This window comes from Gossypium hirsutum, chromosome D11 (assembly GCF_007990345.1).
Source record: "Gossypium hirsutum isolate 1008001.06 chromosome D11, Gossypium_hirsutum_v2.1, whole genome shotgun sequence".
Lineage (NCBI taxonomy): Eukaryota > Viridiplantae > Streptophyta > Magnoliopsida > Malvales > Malvaceae > Gossypium > Gossypium hirsutum.
In genome coordinates this window covers 6,082,401-6,099,656 of record NC_053447.1, presented here as the reverse complement: position 1 = coordinate 6,099,656, position 17,256 = coordinate 6,082,401, and the positions used below count along the sequence as shown (strand labels likewise).

Below are 17,256 nucleotides of genomic sequence, written 5' to 3'. Positions count from 1 at the left end.
CCCATCCACTGATAGAGTGTTGTGCAGGGGATGTGTATTCCATACCGCTACTAAACATGGGCTGTTCCGTATTTTGTAACCCACTAACCGAGTGTTGAGCAGGGGTCATGTATACCTCTCGAACAACAGTTGCAAGTGCATCATTTGGCGATGTAAATTGTACATATAACTGTATATAATGTGTTCCACTAGTGAGACGAGTCAGCACCATTGCCTCCAAGCTACGAACACTTTTTACGTCGAACGAGTTATATGTCACCGGATCAACAGAATAACAAAATCGATACGTAATAGACAGAACTTTCATTGGCGTCATTCCGAATATTTTACGCTAATTCATTTACGAAGTTCTGTCAAATCTATATTCTGGTTAAAAACCAGTCGCACTGTATTCTTCGATAAAAAAATAACACCGTTCTCGATGTGACGAATCTCACCATCATAGTAAATAATAACACTAATACGTTCACTCATCTTCAATTTCTATCCTTCTTAGACTCTCTAAATTTTTTTTGCTGTAACTTATGCAATCTGAGAAAAAAATTTGCTTCATTTATAGCCTCAAGCCAAACAGGAGCTACTGTAGCAAAAGCGCGTCCACGTGGGAGCTTCTTTCAGTACTTTTGCTGACAAAGCATCCTGCTTAAAGCGTTTTTGACCCACCATCATCTGCAACGTACGAGGTCCCCTCACCGGTGGACGTTGTAAAGAGTACATCATCCCTTCTTCTAGGCATTTCATAACGTCCCCAATTGGATGTAGATTGCCAACCACTAGAAGTTGATGCCGTTCTCCAATACGTATTTCCAGCATCAAACATCGACCCACCGAGGTGCATGCCCCATCCACTGACAGAGTGTTGTGCAGGGGATGTGTATTCCATACCGCTACTAAACATGGGTTGTTCCGTATTTTGTAACCCACTAACCGAGTGTTAAGCAGGGGTCATGTATACCTCTCGAACAACAGTTGCAAGTGCATCATTTGGCAATGTAAATTATACATATAACTCCATATAAGGTGCTCCACTAATGAGACGAGTCTGCACCATTACCTCCAAGCTACGAACACCTTTTACGTCGAACGAGTTATATGTCACAGGATCAACAGAATAACAAAATCGATACGTAATAGACAGAACTTTCATTGGCGTTGTTCCGAATATTTTACGCTAATTCTTTTACGAAGTTCTGTCAAATCTATATTCTGGTTAAAAACCAGTCGCACTGTATTATTCGATAAAAAAATAACACCGTTCTCGGTGTGACGAACCTTACCATCATAGTAAATAACAGCACTAATACGTTCACTCATCTTCAATTTCTATCATTCTTAGACTCTCTAAATTTTTTTGCTGTAACTTATGCAATATGAGAAAAAATTTTGCTTCATTTATAGCCTCAAGCAAAACAGAAGTTACTGTAGCAAAAGCGCGTCCACGTGGGAGCTTCTTTCAGTACTTTTGCTGACAAAGCATCCTGCTTAAAGCGTTTTTGACACTATTTTCTTAGAAACGTCTACTCAAAATTATTTTTTCAGGAGCTATTGTAGCAAAAGCGCGACCACGTGGGAGCTTTTTTTAGTACTTTTGCTGACAAAGCATCCTGCTTAAAGCGTTTTTGACACTATTTGCTCAGAAACGTCTTCTCGAAATTATTTTTTCAGGAGCTACTGTAGCAAAAAAGCGTCCACGTGGGAGCTTTTTTAAATTAACACTAAACCCTAATATAATTTTTTTAAAATTAATTAATTTACTCAAGTAACCCTAAATCCTAATTTAATTGATTTTTTCTTTAAAAACCATGAACATGAAACCTAACCCAATTTTGAAAAATTTATAATTAATTTAATTAATAAACCCTAAACCCTAATCCCTTATTTATTTAATTTTTTCTTTAAAACCCTAAACCTAAAAACCACAAAACCTTAACCAGCAGGAGACACGGGCAAAACTTGTCCTTGAGGGCGCGCTTTATGTCCACGTAGGCAAAGCGCTCCCTTGAGGCAGCGTTTTCCTGCCTCGTCAGCTGACAATGCACTGACGTGGACGCGTTTTCAGGGAATTGGACCATTCCTGTAATTAATTTTTTAATGGGCCCATTTCAGTAATTTAAAAAAAAAGAAGACTTTTATTGGTATTTTACCCTTACTGATGTGTTATTTTAAAATATTTTAATTTCATATTTATTTTTCTAATTAGCGAAAAAATCATCCTATTTGAACAAAAATGATTGGAGTAAAGAATGGTGGAGAGTGGGGAATAGAGGTGCTCATGGGCCGGGCGGTCCGGCCTGGCCCGACGGCCCACCCAAAATATGGGAGGGTTCGAGTAAAAATATAGGCTCGAAATATGGGTTTGGGAAAAAAAAGAGGCCCGTATAGAAAACGACTCAGGCCTCAGGCACCACTTTTTTGGCCCGGGCTCGACCCGGCCCGACCCGAATATAATAAATATATATTTTTTATTTTTTTAATTTTAAAATATTTTTAAAATACTTTTTTTATTTTTAAAATAAATTTTTAGTGTTTATTAAAAAATGGGCCGGGCCGGGCCGGACTCGGGCTTAGAAATTTGTTCCTGGGCCGGGACTGGACAAAATTTTAAGCCCATATTTTGGGCTGGGCCAGGACCGGGCCTAAGATGCGAGCCAAAATTTTTTTTGAACCGGCCCGGCCCGGCCCATGAGCACCTCTAGTGGGGAACGGGCAGGGCATACAATCTAGGTTTCTTGAGAAATGAAATTTAGCATGGGCGAAAGATGCAAACAGTTCATAACATTGGGGTGGAAATGATTTGGTTACTACAGGAAAAAAAAGACCATCAAAAAGGAGAAAATGGTGAAAGGATCGAGGGAGTGAGAAAAAATTCATTAAATGAGATATTAGTTGAATCAATAGTTTATATGGGCGTAAATTTTTAGATTTCGAACATTGACCAAAATTTTATGACGAAATTTTCATCAATGTTTCAAATAAATTGTCACAAATGTTTATAGCTTAGTTGAATACACAATGTATTGATAAGATATAGTGATAGATTCTCATAATAGGAATACAAAAATATCGTAAAAATAGAGTGATTCGTATAGTAAAATATGTGAAAATTTGTTAGATTTGAGAAATTAAAAAGATTTTTTATTTTATTATCAAAGCATTTATAGATAGAGAGAGGTAAGATGTAGGCCCCAAGCCCTCCAACTAGAGTATAAACATTGTGATAATGTGATAAGTATTAGTATAAAATGTTGTTAAAATTGACTTGAATGAATAAGATACGTGAGTTATTTGATGTAACAGATTGATATGTGTCATCAAAAGTTTTTTTAATATATTTTTTACAAATTGTGTGGGTGTCAAAATATATAATGCTCAGATGAAGACTCCAAGGGTTGAACCTTTAGCAAGAAGGCTACGGCACCATAGCTTGGGTTAGGACGTGAGGATAGACCTCTATGACAATAGATCGCTTTGATAATAAAAGAAAATCTAAATACTAAAATTATAAAATATGAATGTATAATACTTGTCCAAATACATGAAAAAATTATAAAATATTGATTCAATTAGTATCACTAAAATTTATTGAAACAATGGTTAAATCTCTCATTAAAAATATATATCAATATTACACAAGTACTTGATAAGCGTTCACTAAAAATGTTATATATTCAACTCATAACCTATAGCATTATTGAGATTGAACTTTTAGCCAGTATGACCTATACACTATAGTCTATAGCACCCGAGTTAAATCCCATCTTTTAGCAGCCACAGCATCGTTGTTCTCTCGGTAGGCAATAACGAGTTAAATTTTTTTTTTTAACTCTAATCGAATAATCTACCAACTCAACTGTTTCCAAAATGACTGGATCTTGTTTTTAGCCACTTAAACTTTCACAGCTTTCCGATAAAACGACAAACCCAAGTTTAACCCTAAAATTAACTCCTCCTTTGCTCCTTTTTTCCGCTCGTGGACCTCAAAGAACTCCCTCACCGTCAATCGCCTTCCTCCCAAAAGGAAAACATAAAAAAATCTCGGCCACCGCTGCTGCTGCCGCCATTGGAGTCTTCTTTGACGGCCGCTTCCTCGAAATTTCTCCTGCAAACATCTTCACTTACCTGAAGATGGTGTTGTAGACACGGTCAATTTGCCTTTCAATTCAACACCTCCAAGGCCTTAAACAATTCATAAACAGTTGCTTTGCTGAAGTGCACTTTTCTGCAATGGAGGGGGTGGCATGTGCTTCCTTTACGAGCTCCGCGTCAAAATCATTGTCATTTTCTTCTCTTTCGCAATCTTCTATCATAACACTCCGCCAAAACTATCACAACAATACTCTAAAATCAAAATCTCCAAGAAAACTTGTAATCCGCGCTTCATCTGGTTCCAGTTCTGGTACTTCCTTTCATGAATTTGGCGATAGTTCTAGTTCTAGTTCTCCAAGTGCTATTTAAAAAAAAAATTGGTTTTCTTTTAGGTTCGGTTGTGACGTTGCTTGATTATGGAGCTGGAAATGTTAGGAGTGTAAGGAATGCGATTCGATATCTTGGCTACGAGATAGAGGATGTAAGTCATTTTAGCTTACTTTTCTTTTTCTGTAATAGATTACTATTTTTATTTATTGAAAAGTTCAAGACTTTATTCAGATTTATTTAAATGTTTACATTCAATTTTGTTAGAGTAGCGTCTATATTTAGAATAAGAATCTAATATAAAATTTTTATGAGATAGAGAGTAGAAACAGAGGTGCTGAACTATAAAAAAGATTGTTTCATTTTGATTGTTCTTGTGATCTTCATGTCCGATACACACTTTTCCTAAAGTACTCATGTAATACAATCACATATAGACATGGGTATAGGGTATGATTCCTCCAATATATTCAAAGACTTGGAAAAGAACTTAGTATACTCATATTGGATACATACACGAATGAAATTTGCTAAGCATTACTAACTGTTTCCTACAAAAATGAAATTTCATAGGGAGTTTTTGTTATAATTTTCTTTTTTCCTCTGTATGAAGTATGTGGTGGCATGATTTTAAGAATGTTATGATTTGTATCAATTTAGTTTCAATTGCATTTCAAAGAAGTATGCATAATAAGTAATAGGTGTGTTATTTCTTTTGAATTCAAATGTAGGTGCGAACTCCAAAAGACATTTTGAACGCAGACCGCCTTATCTTTCCTGGTGTCGGGGCATTTGCTTCTGCCATGGATGTATTGACCAAGACCGGGTATTAGTTTTTATTACTTTTGTTTATGAAAATAATTATTGAGAGCAGTTCCTTTTTGGTCATTTTAACTTACTATTCGAACTATTTGTCCATGCATGGATTTTGGACGTGGAAGAACTAATATTAGAAAATTTCTTGCATTAGCATACTTCTTGGTCCGTGAACGTGCTATGTAAAGAACTTTAGGCTGATTTGTAAGAAACCTATGTATGAGGCTTCAGGGTTTTGTCTCTTCTTCTTTTTTACTTCATCTATTTGAAGAATTCAGTTAAGAAAATTGTCAAAAACCAGAATCATATGGCTATCTTAGATCATAGGTCTAAGCTTAGAAATGGTTGATAATTTCAGTTGTCATGATACTGATATTCGCATTTCTTTTACTCCAGTTGTCTTGTGCATATAAATTTTGAGTTGAAATCAAGGTGGAAAGAAGCTGAGGTCAAAATAATAAATTTTACTAATTAGAAATATGATCATAATCTTTGCAAATTCTTGAATAAGAAAATTCTTTTTCTCCTTGTTTTCTAGAAGCTTGTTTCAAAGGTCTTTATGACTTTTTTCTTGAATAAAGTGATTTGATCTTATTAGTCGGACAAAATGAGAAAGCAATTTATTGTGGGAGCTCTAGAGAATTTGGTCTTCCTTTTAGAGACTGCATTCTTTAGAACTTGCTTCTGTTTTCTTGTGGGAGCTCTGCAGAATTTGTTCGTCAGTATCTTCTTCTTTTCCAATTCTGTTGGATTTGTTGTGGGAGTTATAAAGGCCTTATTCTGATCATCATCCTTGAATTTGTGTACTTTTCAGTGATTTCGATTCTTTAATTATTTTTCTTAGTTGCGTGTGTCAAATGGCTTTGGGGACACTCCTTTTGTAGTGATAAGTGAGAGAGTTCTCTAGTAACTTGTTCTTTTTTTTACTTTTCTTCCCTTACAAATTATTGTAACTAGAGATATATAACTATTCAGAGATCAAATCTGATTGGATGATCCTTGAGCTTTTGAAAGTTGATTGGCAAACCATGTGTCTTTATATTTTTTTGCCAGTGGCTTGTAAAACTGCAATTAATCTATTTAGTATCACTAATAAAATTCAAAGAAAAATTCGAACATATACCACTTTGTAGTTGACTGAAAATTTTATTCGTACAAACTTTTTAATGATAACTAATTATCTCTTTTATTTAAATCAATTTTAATAACTTAGTGAAAATTGTCAGCTTAGAAGTTTCCATTTGTCATTTTCTGCAGGATGGCTGAAGCACTATGTACCTATATAGAAAACGATCGCCCATTTCTAGGCATTTGTCTTGGACTTCAACTGCTTTTTGACTCTAGTGAAGAGAATGGACCAGGTCAATTTTCAAACAACTCCATTTTTTTTGTAAAATTTTGAAAGACCTATGTATATATGATTTTAATGATTAGGACTTGATAAAGTTTCTGCACTGGTAGAAAATATGTCATGACTACTTTCCTGGATGTATGTTATGTTAGATTATGTAGTACATGAAGAAGGATCGGCAGGAAAAAAAAGGAAAAACAATTAGTCTTCCTTTTGCAAATGAAAAAATTTCGGATATTTTCTTTGTAGTATGTTTTCATTTATTTTCTAGTTTTTAACTTTTCAGCTTGATTCCATGGTGCATTTGTTTCAGTGAATGGTCTCGGCTTGATCCCTGGTGTGGTTGGGCGGTTTAACTCTTTGAATGGTTTTAGAGTGCCCCATATTGGCTGGAATGCCTTGCAAATTGCAAAAGACTCTGAAATTTTGGACGACATTGGAGATCGCCATGTCTACTTTGTTCACTCTTATCGTGCCATGCCAGTATTCTCTTTTTTGTCTGCCTCGTCATTATTTTGTAACACTTGCTCATTAATGTGCCTATTGCAAAAGCTACTAATAATCATACCTCGTGATCTTTGGTAACCTTTTTTCTCATTTTCTTTGTAGTCCAATGATAATAAAGAATGGGTTTCATCTACATGCAATTACAGTGATGATTTTATAGCATCTATTAGAAGGGGAAATGTGCATGCAGTTCAGTTCCATCCAGAGAAGAGTGGAGGCAAGATATTTGTGCTCTTAGTAGTTATTTTTTCATTGCATGTTTCAAATTTCATATTGTGCAAGTTTCTTCTTGTTGGCCTGGGAATGGCTTGTTCACATGCATATCTCTATTTAACGATGTTTCCCTCTAAGATTGGCATCTCCTAGGTTTCTGTGTTTGTGTGAAATAATAATAATATAATCCTATTTATGATATCAACATGAGTACATGACGATCATCAAAAGCAGAATTTTTAAGGTGTTTGTCCTGACTTAGGAAGTTGGTTCATATTTTTTCCAACGTAATTATTTGGTCCATCTGATTGTTGAACAAGTTTCTCCTCCTCCTCCTCCTCCTTCTTGTTGTCATGAACAAATGTCAGACAATAAGAGCTTACCTGTTCATTGACAATTGGTTCATTGATAAAATTGTTTCAGATGTTGGTCTTTCTGTATTGAGAAGGTTCCTAAATCCAAAATCACAAGGGTCAAAGGTTGTCTTTGTGTCATTGGTTTAATTCATCTAGCAATTTTTATCAACCTTTACTCATCCATTTAACAATCTGAATGATTTGCTTGACTCAGAAGCCTACTCAGGGGAAAGCTTCAAAACTTGCTAAGAGGGTAATAGCTTCTGAATCTCGAACTATTTTGCATGTTTTTCTTGATTTTATTTTCTATGCACCTGCTTCACTTTTGGATAGATTTTAATTACATAGCTCTAGATTAGAACTATTGACATTTTCTGTTTGATTTTGTGGTTCATATGGCTCTTACCTGAGATATTGTTTCATTCAGGTGATCGCTTGTCTTGATGTTAGAACAAATGATAAAGGGGATCTTGTTGTAACCAAAGGAGACCAATATGATGTAAGAGAGCAGACAAAAGAGAATGAGGTGAGTGAGAGATCATACATTGCTCTAATTCCATGATCTCGTTGATCTTAGTTTTGGATTGGTGGAGGCCTAAATTAAATTTTTAATTTTGCCTACCAATGCATCATGATACCATAAATGACAAAAATGGATGTGCCCTTAGATATGAGAGTATATTAGAGTTAAATTATGTTTGTTTGATAGTTTTCTTCTTGATCTCCTATATATTAATACTTGGATTTGGATGCTGTTTTAACTCATCAAAAACTTTATAGGTGAGAAACCTTGGTAAGCCAGTAGAGCTTGCTGGACAGTATTACAAAGATGGGGCCGATGAGGTATTTAGAGCTTTGATTTTCTGTTTATATTGCAATATCGATAGTCATTTAGCCTCTCTGGAGTTTCTTTTATACTTTGAATTATTGATTCTTCTGTATTTCAAATTTCAGGTCAGCTTTTTGAACATTACTGGATTCCGTGATTTCCCATTAGGCGATTTACCAATGTTGCAGGTTTTTCACTTTTAATTATAAACATATTTTGACATAGCATTTTTAATTTATTCTTTAGTGTTTTATATATTTAAAATACGGATATTTATATCGATTTCCATGCTTTGCAGGTATTAAGGCACACATCAGAAAATGTTTTTGTCCCACTAACAGTTGGAGGTGGTATACGGGATTTTACTGATGCAAATGGAAGGTCTGCCTCTGTTTTCTACAGTAATTTAGTTTTCATGTATCTTACAATTAAGACTTAATCTCTGTTCAAATGATTTATGAGGCATTTCCTGATACTGGTTTCAGTGATCTTTGTGTAATTAACTGGCACAATTTTGTATATAAATGTATATTGATTTTCAGGTACTATTCTAGTTTGGAAGTTGCTTCAGAGTATTTTAGGTCCGGGGCTGATAAAATATCCATTGGAAGTGATGCAGTTTATGCAGCAGAAGAATATATAAAAACCAAAGTATGCAATACAACCTCATTAAAACTTTACAACTTATAACATGTGAAGTTAAGATGGTTATACAAGCATAGGTGTAACTACTAATAGTTCTGCAAATGCTTGTTTCAGGTAAAGACAGGAAAGAGCAGCTTAGAACAAATTTCTAAAGTTTATGGAAATCAGGTGATTGCTGGTCTTGTTTTTGATGTGTTGGCACTGACACAAATATGCATCCATGTATATTTTGTTAATCTTCCACGGTCTCATTCTGAAGTTTTTCCTGCTTGTTACTTGTCATTTGCCATAAAATGACAAAAAAAAAATTTAGAGGAAAAATAAATGTTAAAGAACAAATGAAAACTTACAAGTTGTAGATGGTTTTATGAGAGTTCTAAACGATATTACCCGACTCGGGTGTGTCAAATACATACTCGTGTCCAAATAGAGGATCTTTCGAAGGTTATACATACCCTATACCCATGTTGCTAATTTTTGCTATTACTTGTAAGCCAAATTTTGATTTATCATTTTGGCCACTTGATTACATATGCAGTATCCAGAGTGAATTTTTTTGAGTTAATTGAATATTTATTTGACAGGCAGTGGTTGTAAGCGTTGATCCTCGTAGGGTGTATGTTCAAGGTCCTAATGATGTGCAGTTCAAGACTATACGGGTCCCAAAACCAGGTAATAAGGATTTTACTGTTTATGGTTTTACCATTGTCTGAGAGTTCGTGTGAACAGAAGATAAAAAAATTTCTAGAGACATTTCCGGAGAATGTTTACCCTTTTTTTAGATTTCACAAGAATCCTTGATTAGAAGATGTCTTTTCTTGTGTTTAGGTCCAAATGGAGAAGAATATGCTTGGTATCAGTGTACGGTAAGTTTCCTTGCTCCCTACCTTTTTGCATGATCTTTGATAAAGCATTTATCTAGACGAACTTTTTAAACTAGATGTATGCATTAACCAATCATAAAAATTAAATCTTATTCAAAGCAAGCAAATACCTCTTGTAAAACCAAAAAAAGCTCATCAAACACTAATAACCAATCAAAAAGCGTACTTAAAACCTAGGATTCAAATGCATCTTATACCCATTCACGTCATCACAATTATGTTTTTCCCGATCAGTGGGCGACCATTGGCTTAAGTAGCCCTTAAAGAGGATAAGAAAAAGGAAGACAGAAAACACATGAAGATGTGGCATCAGATCAGATCTTGACCATGAGCATGGAGAAACTATGTTAATCAGGCTCAGGGATAAATGTCTGATAAGATGTGTCCAACACAAGTAATCTCTCTTTGTTCTATGTTCCACCGAACATCTGGAAGATCACACCCCATACCCATATTTGAATATGTGTTAGACACTTTCAGGAAAATGAGAAGTCTTAACACAGTGAAGAATGAAGAGAGTCGAGGGAAAGAAAGAAAAAGAAAAAATGTAGGCCTATGTGTTAAGCTTGTGATGATCATATAAAATCCTGAATATTCAGTGAAATCTGAATGTGCAAGAATAACAAAAGAAATGCCGAGATAGGAAAAGGCAATTAGCTTGAAGGTGCAAACTAAATAATGCAATGCTATAACGAACAATAGCATCTAAGGTACGCACAAACTGACACTATTCTATGGTTCAAGTGCAAGTTCAAGCACACCAACAAAGAAATATCTTGCAAAGCTCAACATGCAAACCTTACATGTCGTTTTGTACTGCACCTGAAATGTTGTCTTTAATGGTATCCAATTACTAAAAACCAAGAAATTGAGAATTTATCCTTTGCATCACTATAGCCACTGCCTGCCTCAACCATACACCCAGATAAAATATTATCATTTTGCATTTTAACTGTAGCAACATGAATCACGTTACATTCCTGGAGATTGTTTAGTTGCTTAATATGTTTATAAACAATACATAATGATTAAATAATCATTAGTTTGTTGCATATATTTCAAAAGTCTTTTAATTTACGTGTAGTTTAAATGGCTTTATGTTCCTAAGGTTAATGGTGGGCGAGAAGGGCGATCAATTGGAGCTTACGAGCTTGCGAAAGTTGTTGAAGAACTGGGAGCTGGAGAAATACTATTGAACTGCATTGATTGCGACGGTATAAACAACTTCCTCGTCACTCATAATTCGCCTTAATAAGTAATTGTTGACAACACAACATTAACATTTCAGATAATCACACTCTGTTTTAAAAATTATGTCAAGAGTCTTTTATTTACATTTACAACCAGTGGTTAAGTGCTATTGACAATATGCTATTGAGTATGCCAGCTTTTCTCTGATTAAATGGTAGGAGATGTATTATTATATACTTGTGGTATTCTGTTTAACCTGGTAGAGATTTGGTTTATTCTTCTTATGTTTGTTTTAATGCCTACTTGCTGACTTTACAGGTCAAGGAAAAGGGTTTGATATTGATTTAATAAAGCTGATATCTGATGCTGTCAGCATCCCTGTAATTGCAAGTAGCGGTGCTGGTGCTGTTGAACACTTCTCAGAGGTATTCATGAAAACAAATGCATCAGCTGCTCTTGCTGCTGGCATTTTCCATCGGAAGGAGGTAATTATTTAATTTTTTTTACAGTTTCAGGGTTTTCCAGTTTGATGAATGAGATTAAATTTTGATTACATTCCTTTGGTTCATTGGGTTTTAGGTGCCCATTCAGTCTGTAAAAGCACACTTGTTGAAGGAAGGCATTGAAGTAAGGATATGACCATATTTGTTATTGTGTCGATTAGGACCTCGAAATTTTGTTCCTAAATTCAGGAGTAAGGAAAGATGTGCAAACTTCAAATCTTACCTGTTTTGAATGTTTTATTGCATCTTGCTGTTCTGGGATTGATTTCAATTTTTTCTTTTTGGTGGCAAATGTATTTATCATGAGTTAGAATGTTTGTGAGTGAACCATTCCATGGATTGGCAATTGTGAATGTTAATGTTAAACTCTTAACTTTTTTGGTGTGTTTGGTAGAGTTGAAAAATAGGAGGATATATAAAAAGGGTTGAACAGTGGAAAGAAAATTATATCTGATATCCAATAATATTTGTATTAACAAAGATAATCCAAATAATAGATGTGGATATCTAACACTACTACTGTTCGGATCAAATTTAAAACAGATTCAAATATAATATTCAAGAGTGTTATTATTCATTGTCATCATTAAGTACTTTTGTCCTCTAATATGTATATAAATATGTGTGTATATATTATCAATTTTATTGCCTGCCGCTGGTGTCAACACAAGGCACTTGATTATCACATGATTAGCTGAACCAGAGGACCGTGGAGGCTGGATTACTGGAAGTTGGGATGGAGGAACTACACATCAAAGATTTTTTACTAAATAATAAACACCACAGTTCCTCCTATATATATAATATTAATAAATTGGAACTATCCCTGAAAGCTTCTTTTAATTCAAGTCAATGGGGAAAGGATAAAAATGTCAAGGTCCCCTATATCTCCTAAAACACAAACAACCCTGAGGTTGATCATGTGGGATCATCCCTCCTCCCTTGGATGTGTCTATACCCTCTAACATTGACACCACTTCATCCATCTCTGGCCGTCTGTCGGGGTTTGCATCCCAGCATCTTTTCATCACATTTGCAAGCGAACTTGGACAGCAACGAGGAATCTCTGGCCTCAGATTCTGTAGTTTAAAAAGTTTAATGTCATCATCCGTCTTTTAGCTTTTAGATAATTTCTCAAATATCTTTATAACTTTCAGGAGTACGAAAAAAGTACAAAGGAGTATTCCCATGGGCTATGTTATCCACACTCGGAATGGTATCGAATTCAGGTAATGTTTAATTTTTTCAGTCTTTGAATAAATTTGTATGATCATACTTTTATACCCATATCCGAGTACTCTAGAAAATTAGAAGTCCAGGTAATATAACGTCCGATTGTCATAGAATCATCCCAGTTTATAGTTTGTTCCTTTGTTGCTCCGACTCTCATTTTTAGTATACGTGTTTGACATGTATCTAGATATAGGTGCAGGATATAGCTATCCAAGAACCCTTCAAATACATGGAATAACTTAGGGAAAAAAATAATTAAACATACCTGGACACATATCCATATACGGCACTCTTACCTGATACAGGTTTTTGCAGCCAAGAAAATTATTATGGATAGACTAATTTACCTGGCGGACAACAGCAGATGTGACTTCTGAGAAGCTAAGATCTGGATATGGCATGTCACAGCAGTATATCTCCCACAAACATATACCAAAACTATACACATCACACTTTCTATTGTAAGGATTGCCATTAAGGACCTGCTCGAATCTCAAAATTCATCAATGTAAGATCGTAAAGATTAGATAATGCTGAAAAGTAATTGGCATATAATCTCCATTCAACCATAGCTAAATTAACAATGTCTGTCCGCATGAACATAAAGTTTTGAGAACACAAAAGTAGCAAAACTCGACCTAAATTATTTTTCTTCTTTTCCCCTCCCCAGTCCAAACACCTAAAAGAAAATTAAATAGTTTCTACGGTTTATGGTTAACCATCTTGCCCATAATTCAGCTTGAAGACCCTGCATTTTGATAATTCAAGGAAGAAATAAAAAAGCCTGAACTATCTTGCTGCCATTTATATTGCCCGTCTTCTCATTTTTCTTTAAGTATTTATATCCATCACTCAAGTCCAACACTCATCAGAGTTAGAGTAACATATTCTTTCATATATGATACACGTTTCCCTCGGTCCATAAATTCAAATTAGAAAAGTTCAAAATCCCTTTTAAAATCTTGAGGAAACCGTAATCCAAAACAAGCCATTCACAAGCTAGAATAACTGCAAATCTCAAAGAAAGCATATTGGCTGTAAGTATACCTCTGGTGCCATGTAACCAAGTGTTCCAGTCTCTCCAGTCATGTCATTTGGATTCGATGCCTCTAGTCGGGCAACACCAAAATCAGCAATTTTCAGAGTCCGTGTCTTGTCCAGAAGCATGTTTTCAGTTTTGACATCTCTATGGACAATCTTCTTAGAGTGAAGATAACTCAACCTAACAAAGTACATCAAACAACAAATGTTTACACAAAATGATCTGGGAACTTAATGTTCACTACAATATACACACTGAATATGATCCATATATTTGTAGATTTATAAGAATAAAATCGATATCGATAAGGCTCTGGAATCTGACCCTCGTGCAAGATCGAGTGCCAACTGAACAACTACTTTAAAGGCCAACTTCCTCCTTCGATTCTTTATCAGGTAAGATTTTAGTGCACCCCCAGGACAATATTCAACAACAACACAACAAACATTACTTGGCATGCCTATATGACCATTTTCCGTTTGTAAGTTCAGCTCTGATGACCCCATTGTCGCCCCTATAAACTGCATGAGATATTTAACACACAGATTAAACATGAATATAATCACCTTATGTTACTTTGAGTCTTCATTTTGCTTGAAGTATCAATATCCAACTTATACCCTGTCATGGGTATAAAAAATATAACCCTGCAAAGATCCTTCAAATGCATGAAAAAAACTAGAAATTATATATATATATATGACACATCCATATCTGACACTTGAATCGTGTTAGAGTAGCATAGTAATCATTTAATGAGCCTTTGACTGGCCTCAGACGTTGTAATAACCAAATGCCCATAATTCATTGTAATTATTCCAGTAAGCGTAAGATATTGCATAATACCCTCATTTGTCAACATCCTAATTAGTAAGTTGACCTACATAAATGAGTAGAATAAGAGATGGTAATATCCTAAATTCAAGAGAATTTGAGGGAAATAAAATTCCTAAACTTGTTAGAACTTGGTGTTGCTTCAACCCTTGAGAAAAAATTTACTAAATGTTTATGCTCTTAAGTCTAAACAACCAAGTAGATGAAATAAGTTAAGTTGTTCGGACTCTTATATTTTTCTTTTAGAATGTGTATGACATAAATTTGGACATGGTGATGGAGGTATACATCACTGCATAAACCCTCATGGAAAAACTTTTAAAATATTGAATATACTCATGTTTTTCATTTACGCTTATCATAGTGGGTTTTATATTATTTGGGCTTGGATATGAGTGTAGGATGTGTATGTGCTCGACACAGGCATGTTCAAACATGAGTGTCAAAGACAGTTATTTCAAGAAAAACGAAGAGCCAGGGTAACATACTAGTTTGCTACTTTCTATATTTTAGAGATGTCGAAAAATAAAGGGAAAACATGAGAAAGGTAATGTAAGAAAGAATACCTTTGTTACATTAGGATGGTCAAGCTTGTGCCATACAACAACTTCTTGTGTAAAAGCTGCTCTAAGTGTAGCTATTTCCGCCTCTGATCTATGGCCCTCTTCTCCCCAATCGAGAAGTTTAACTAAGCATTGATACAAGAAACAAACATTTAGAAAATACAAAAGCAAAAGTTAAACTTCTCATTCTATTTTCCAAACATAATTTTACATTAAAAACAACAGAGAATCATGAAAGAAATACCAAAGAAATTGTTCCCACGATCAATCAAATATGGGTCCCAAATATCTTCATGGATTAATGCAACAGTTAAGTCCATGTAAGCTCATAGAAGAATACTTGGGTGGTAATTTAGGGGTAAACATAAAAGAAAATTAAATTATAAATTCTTTTAAGGATCAAAATTTAAGTTCTTTTATCACTTTTTGACATGAAAAATCCATAAAATTTTGGAGTACAAGAGGGGGGTCAGGGGCTCAGGGCCACTACCTACACCCTTGGGTGTTATTTTTTTTTTTCTAGTAGATGAGATAAGGTCCATTTGGCAGCTTTTGGTAATGTCAATGAGAGAGGCTCTTTTAATGTTGTAGCTTTTTTATCTCCAAAAAGTAGTGATAAAAGATGGGTGCATAGCAACAATAAATAAAGACACATGAAAGTTTAGAGATAATAAATAAATAAAGAATTAACATCATTTAAGTCACTGCAGCAGTGCAACTAACTTCCACCTAAAAAGAAAAACTCCCATGAATCACGGATTTCCAGGAGTTAGATCCACAAGCTTTGATCACAAACTACTTTGTGAAAATCAGAAAGATTTGTTTACTACATTTCTGAATTATTTCCCATCTCATAAACCCAAACATATAGATCTTTCTTGTTGCTTACTATTAACAAGGGGGAAAAAACTTATTAAAATGGAAGTTTCAAAGTTTTGATTTCGTTTCCCCTTCACCTGCATTTTTCCTCAACATAAATGGAATAGTTGCAATAAATATTAACAAGATAGAAGCTGAAGAACATAGAAACATTAAAATATTAGATTCACTAACACTTTAAAGCTACAAAACACCCTTAAATTTTGGACTGTTTGACCTTCAAATCAGGAAGGCATAAACATAATGCACATACCTATGTAACATTTTATCATGTAGAAAGTTCATTTCAAAATGGGTTTCTCAGAGAGAAACGAGTGACAAGCTTTAGTTTCTAGATCAACAAGAAGAAAAAATGTCATTTTGTGGAAAGCTTAGTGTTTTAAACAACAAGACTCAGCCATATATGCTGAAGAGAAAAATGGGAGGAAGAAGTGAAATACCAGCAACATCTTGGCCATCATAAATACCACGGTGAACAGTACCAAAAGTACCACGAGCAATGACACTTTTGATGATAAGCTTAGAAGGATCAATCTCCCATTCTTGTCTTCTTACAGTGTTGCTTGGCCCACCAACACGTCCGCCGATGCCAAACCCACCTTCCTCTTTCCCATTCCTGTTATTCTCCAACGACCATGCTCTACTGTGATGCCTTTGAAGTTGCTCATCCAAGCTCTTCAAATCTATCTGATCAGCTCTTACGTACCCTCCACCACCACTCTCGCTTCTCTCCTTCATCTTCTCAACCAAAATCACAAACTTCACTCTTAAAGTACAAACAAAAGGACTTTGGAAACCTTTTTCTTGGCTTTTGTTCACTTGGTTTGAGCTATTTCTGGTTCTGGGTCTCTGTTTAAAACGTACTAAAAACTAGTAATTAATGGTGTGGGATTCACGGTCAAGTGTACCCTTAAATTGTTTTTGTTTGGTTGTGCCTGTAAGTGAAACTAAACTGCCCCTTCAAAGATGGTATACGCAACGGTTATACAAGTTAAGT

The 17,256-nt window shown here is 34.9% G+C and overlaps 2 protein-coding genes across 3 annotated transcripts; one reads left to right on the top strand and one right to left on the bottom strand.

Moving 5' to 3' along the window:
• The first annotated feature begins 3,698 nt into the window (after positions 1–3,698).
• Positions 3,699–12,081, top strand: LOC107911782 (imidazole glycerol phosphate synthase hisHF, chloroplastic). The gene is made up of 19 exons (XM_016839711.2): positions 3,699–4,396; positions 4,479–4,567; positions 5,145–5,239; positions 6,487–6,590; positions 6,894–7,063; positions 7,190–7,304; positions 7,724–7,779; positions 7,871–7,909; positions 8,084–8,182; positions 8,437–8,499; positions 8,611–8,673; positions 8,784–8,866; positions 9,028–9,136; positions 9,245–9,298; positions 9,715–9,802; positions 9,959–9,996; positions 11,123–11,228; positions 11,524–11,690; positions 11,785–12,081. Exons 1-19 carry the CDS (start codon positions 4,225–4,227, stop codon positions 11,842–11,844), a joined length of 1,770 nt encoding a protein of 589 aa, XP_016695200.1. The 5' UTR covers positions 3,699–4,224; the 3' UTR covers positions 11,845–12,081.
• Positions 12,082–12,260: 179 nt separating this feature from the next.
• LOC107911783 (serine/threonine-protein kinase STY13) lies at positions 12,261–17,247 on the bottom strand. 2 transcript variants are annotated; one of them, XM_016839712.2, is made up of 6 exons: positions 16,700–17,247; positions 15,384–15,505; positions 14,308–14,504; positions 13,989–14,163; positions 13,289–13,423; positions 12,261–12,787 (listed from the first exon to the last, which is right to left on the bottom strand). In XM_016839712.2, the coding sequence occupies exons 1-6, from the start codon at positions 16,995–16,997 to the stop codon at positions 12,581–12,583; spliced, it is 1,134 nt and encodes a 377-aa protein (XP_016695201.1). In that variant the 5' UTR covers positions 16,998–17,247; the 3' UTR covers positions 12,261–12,580. The 2 variants fall into 2 exon arrangements, with proteins under 2 accessions (XP_016695201.1, XP_016695202.1); XM_016839713.2 differs by lacking the exon at positions 16,700–17,247 and adding an exon at positions 15,625–15,962.
• Positions 17,248–17,256: the final 9 nt, after the last annotated feature.

Excerpts from the sequence above, each read along its gene's own strand:
- LOC107911782 (XM_016839711.2), top strand. The coding sequence starts at position 4,225 with ATGGAGGGGGTGGCATGTGCTTCCTTTACGAGCTCCGCGTCAAAATCA. Across the intron at positions 8,183-8,436 it reads AGCAGACAAAAGAGAATGAG|GTGAGAAACCTTGGTAAGCC; the intron begins GTGAGTGAGAGA and ends AAAACTTTATAG. Across the intron at positions 8,674-8,783 it reads GCGATTTACCAATGTTGCAG|GTATTAAGGCACACATCAGA; the intron begins GTTTTTCACTTT and ends CATGCTTTGCAG.
- LOC107911783 (XM_016839712.2), bottom strand. The coding sequence starts at position 16,997 with ATGAAGGAGAGAAGCGAGAGTGGTGGTGGAGGGTACGTAAGAGCTGAT. Across the intron at positions 14,505-15,383 it reads ACCATCCTAATGTAACAAAG|TTTATAGGGGCGACAATGGG; the intron begins GTATTCTTTCTT and ends TATCTCATGCAG. Across the intron at positions 12,788-13,288 it reads CATCTGCTGTTGTCCGCCAG|AATCTGAGGCCAGAGATTCC; the intron begins GTAAATTAGTCT and ends TTTAAACTACAG.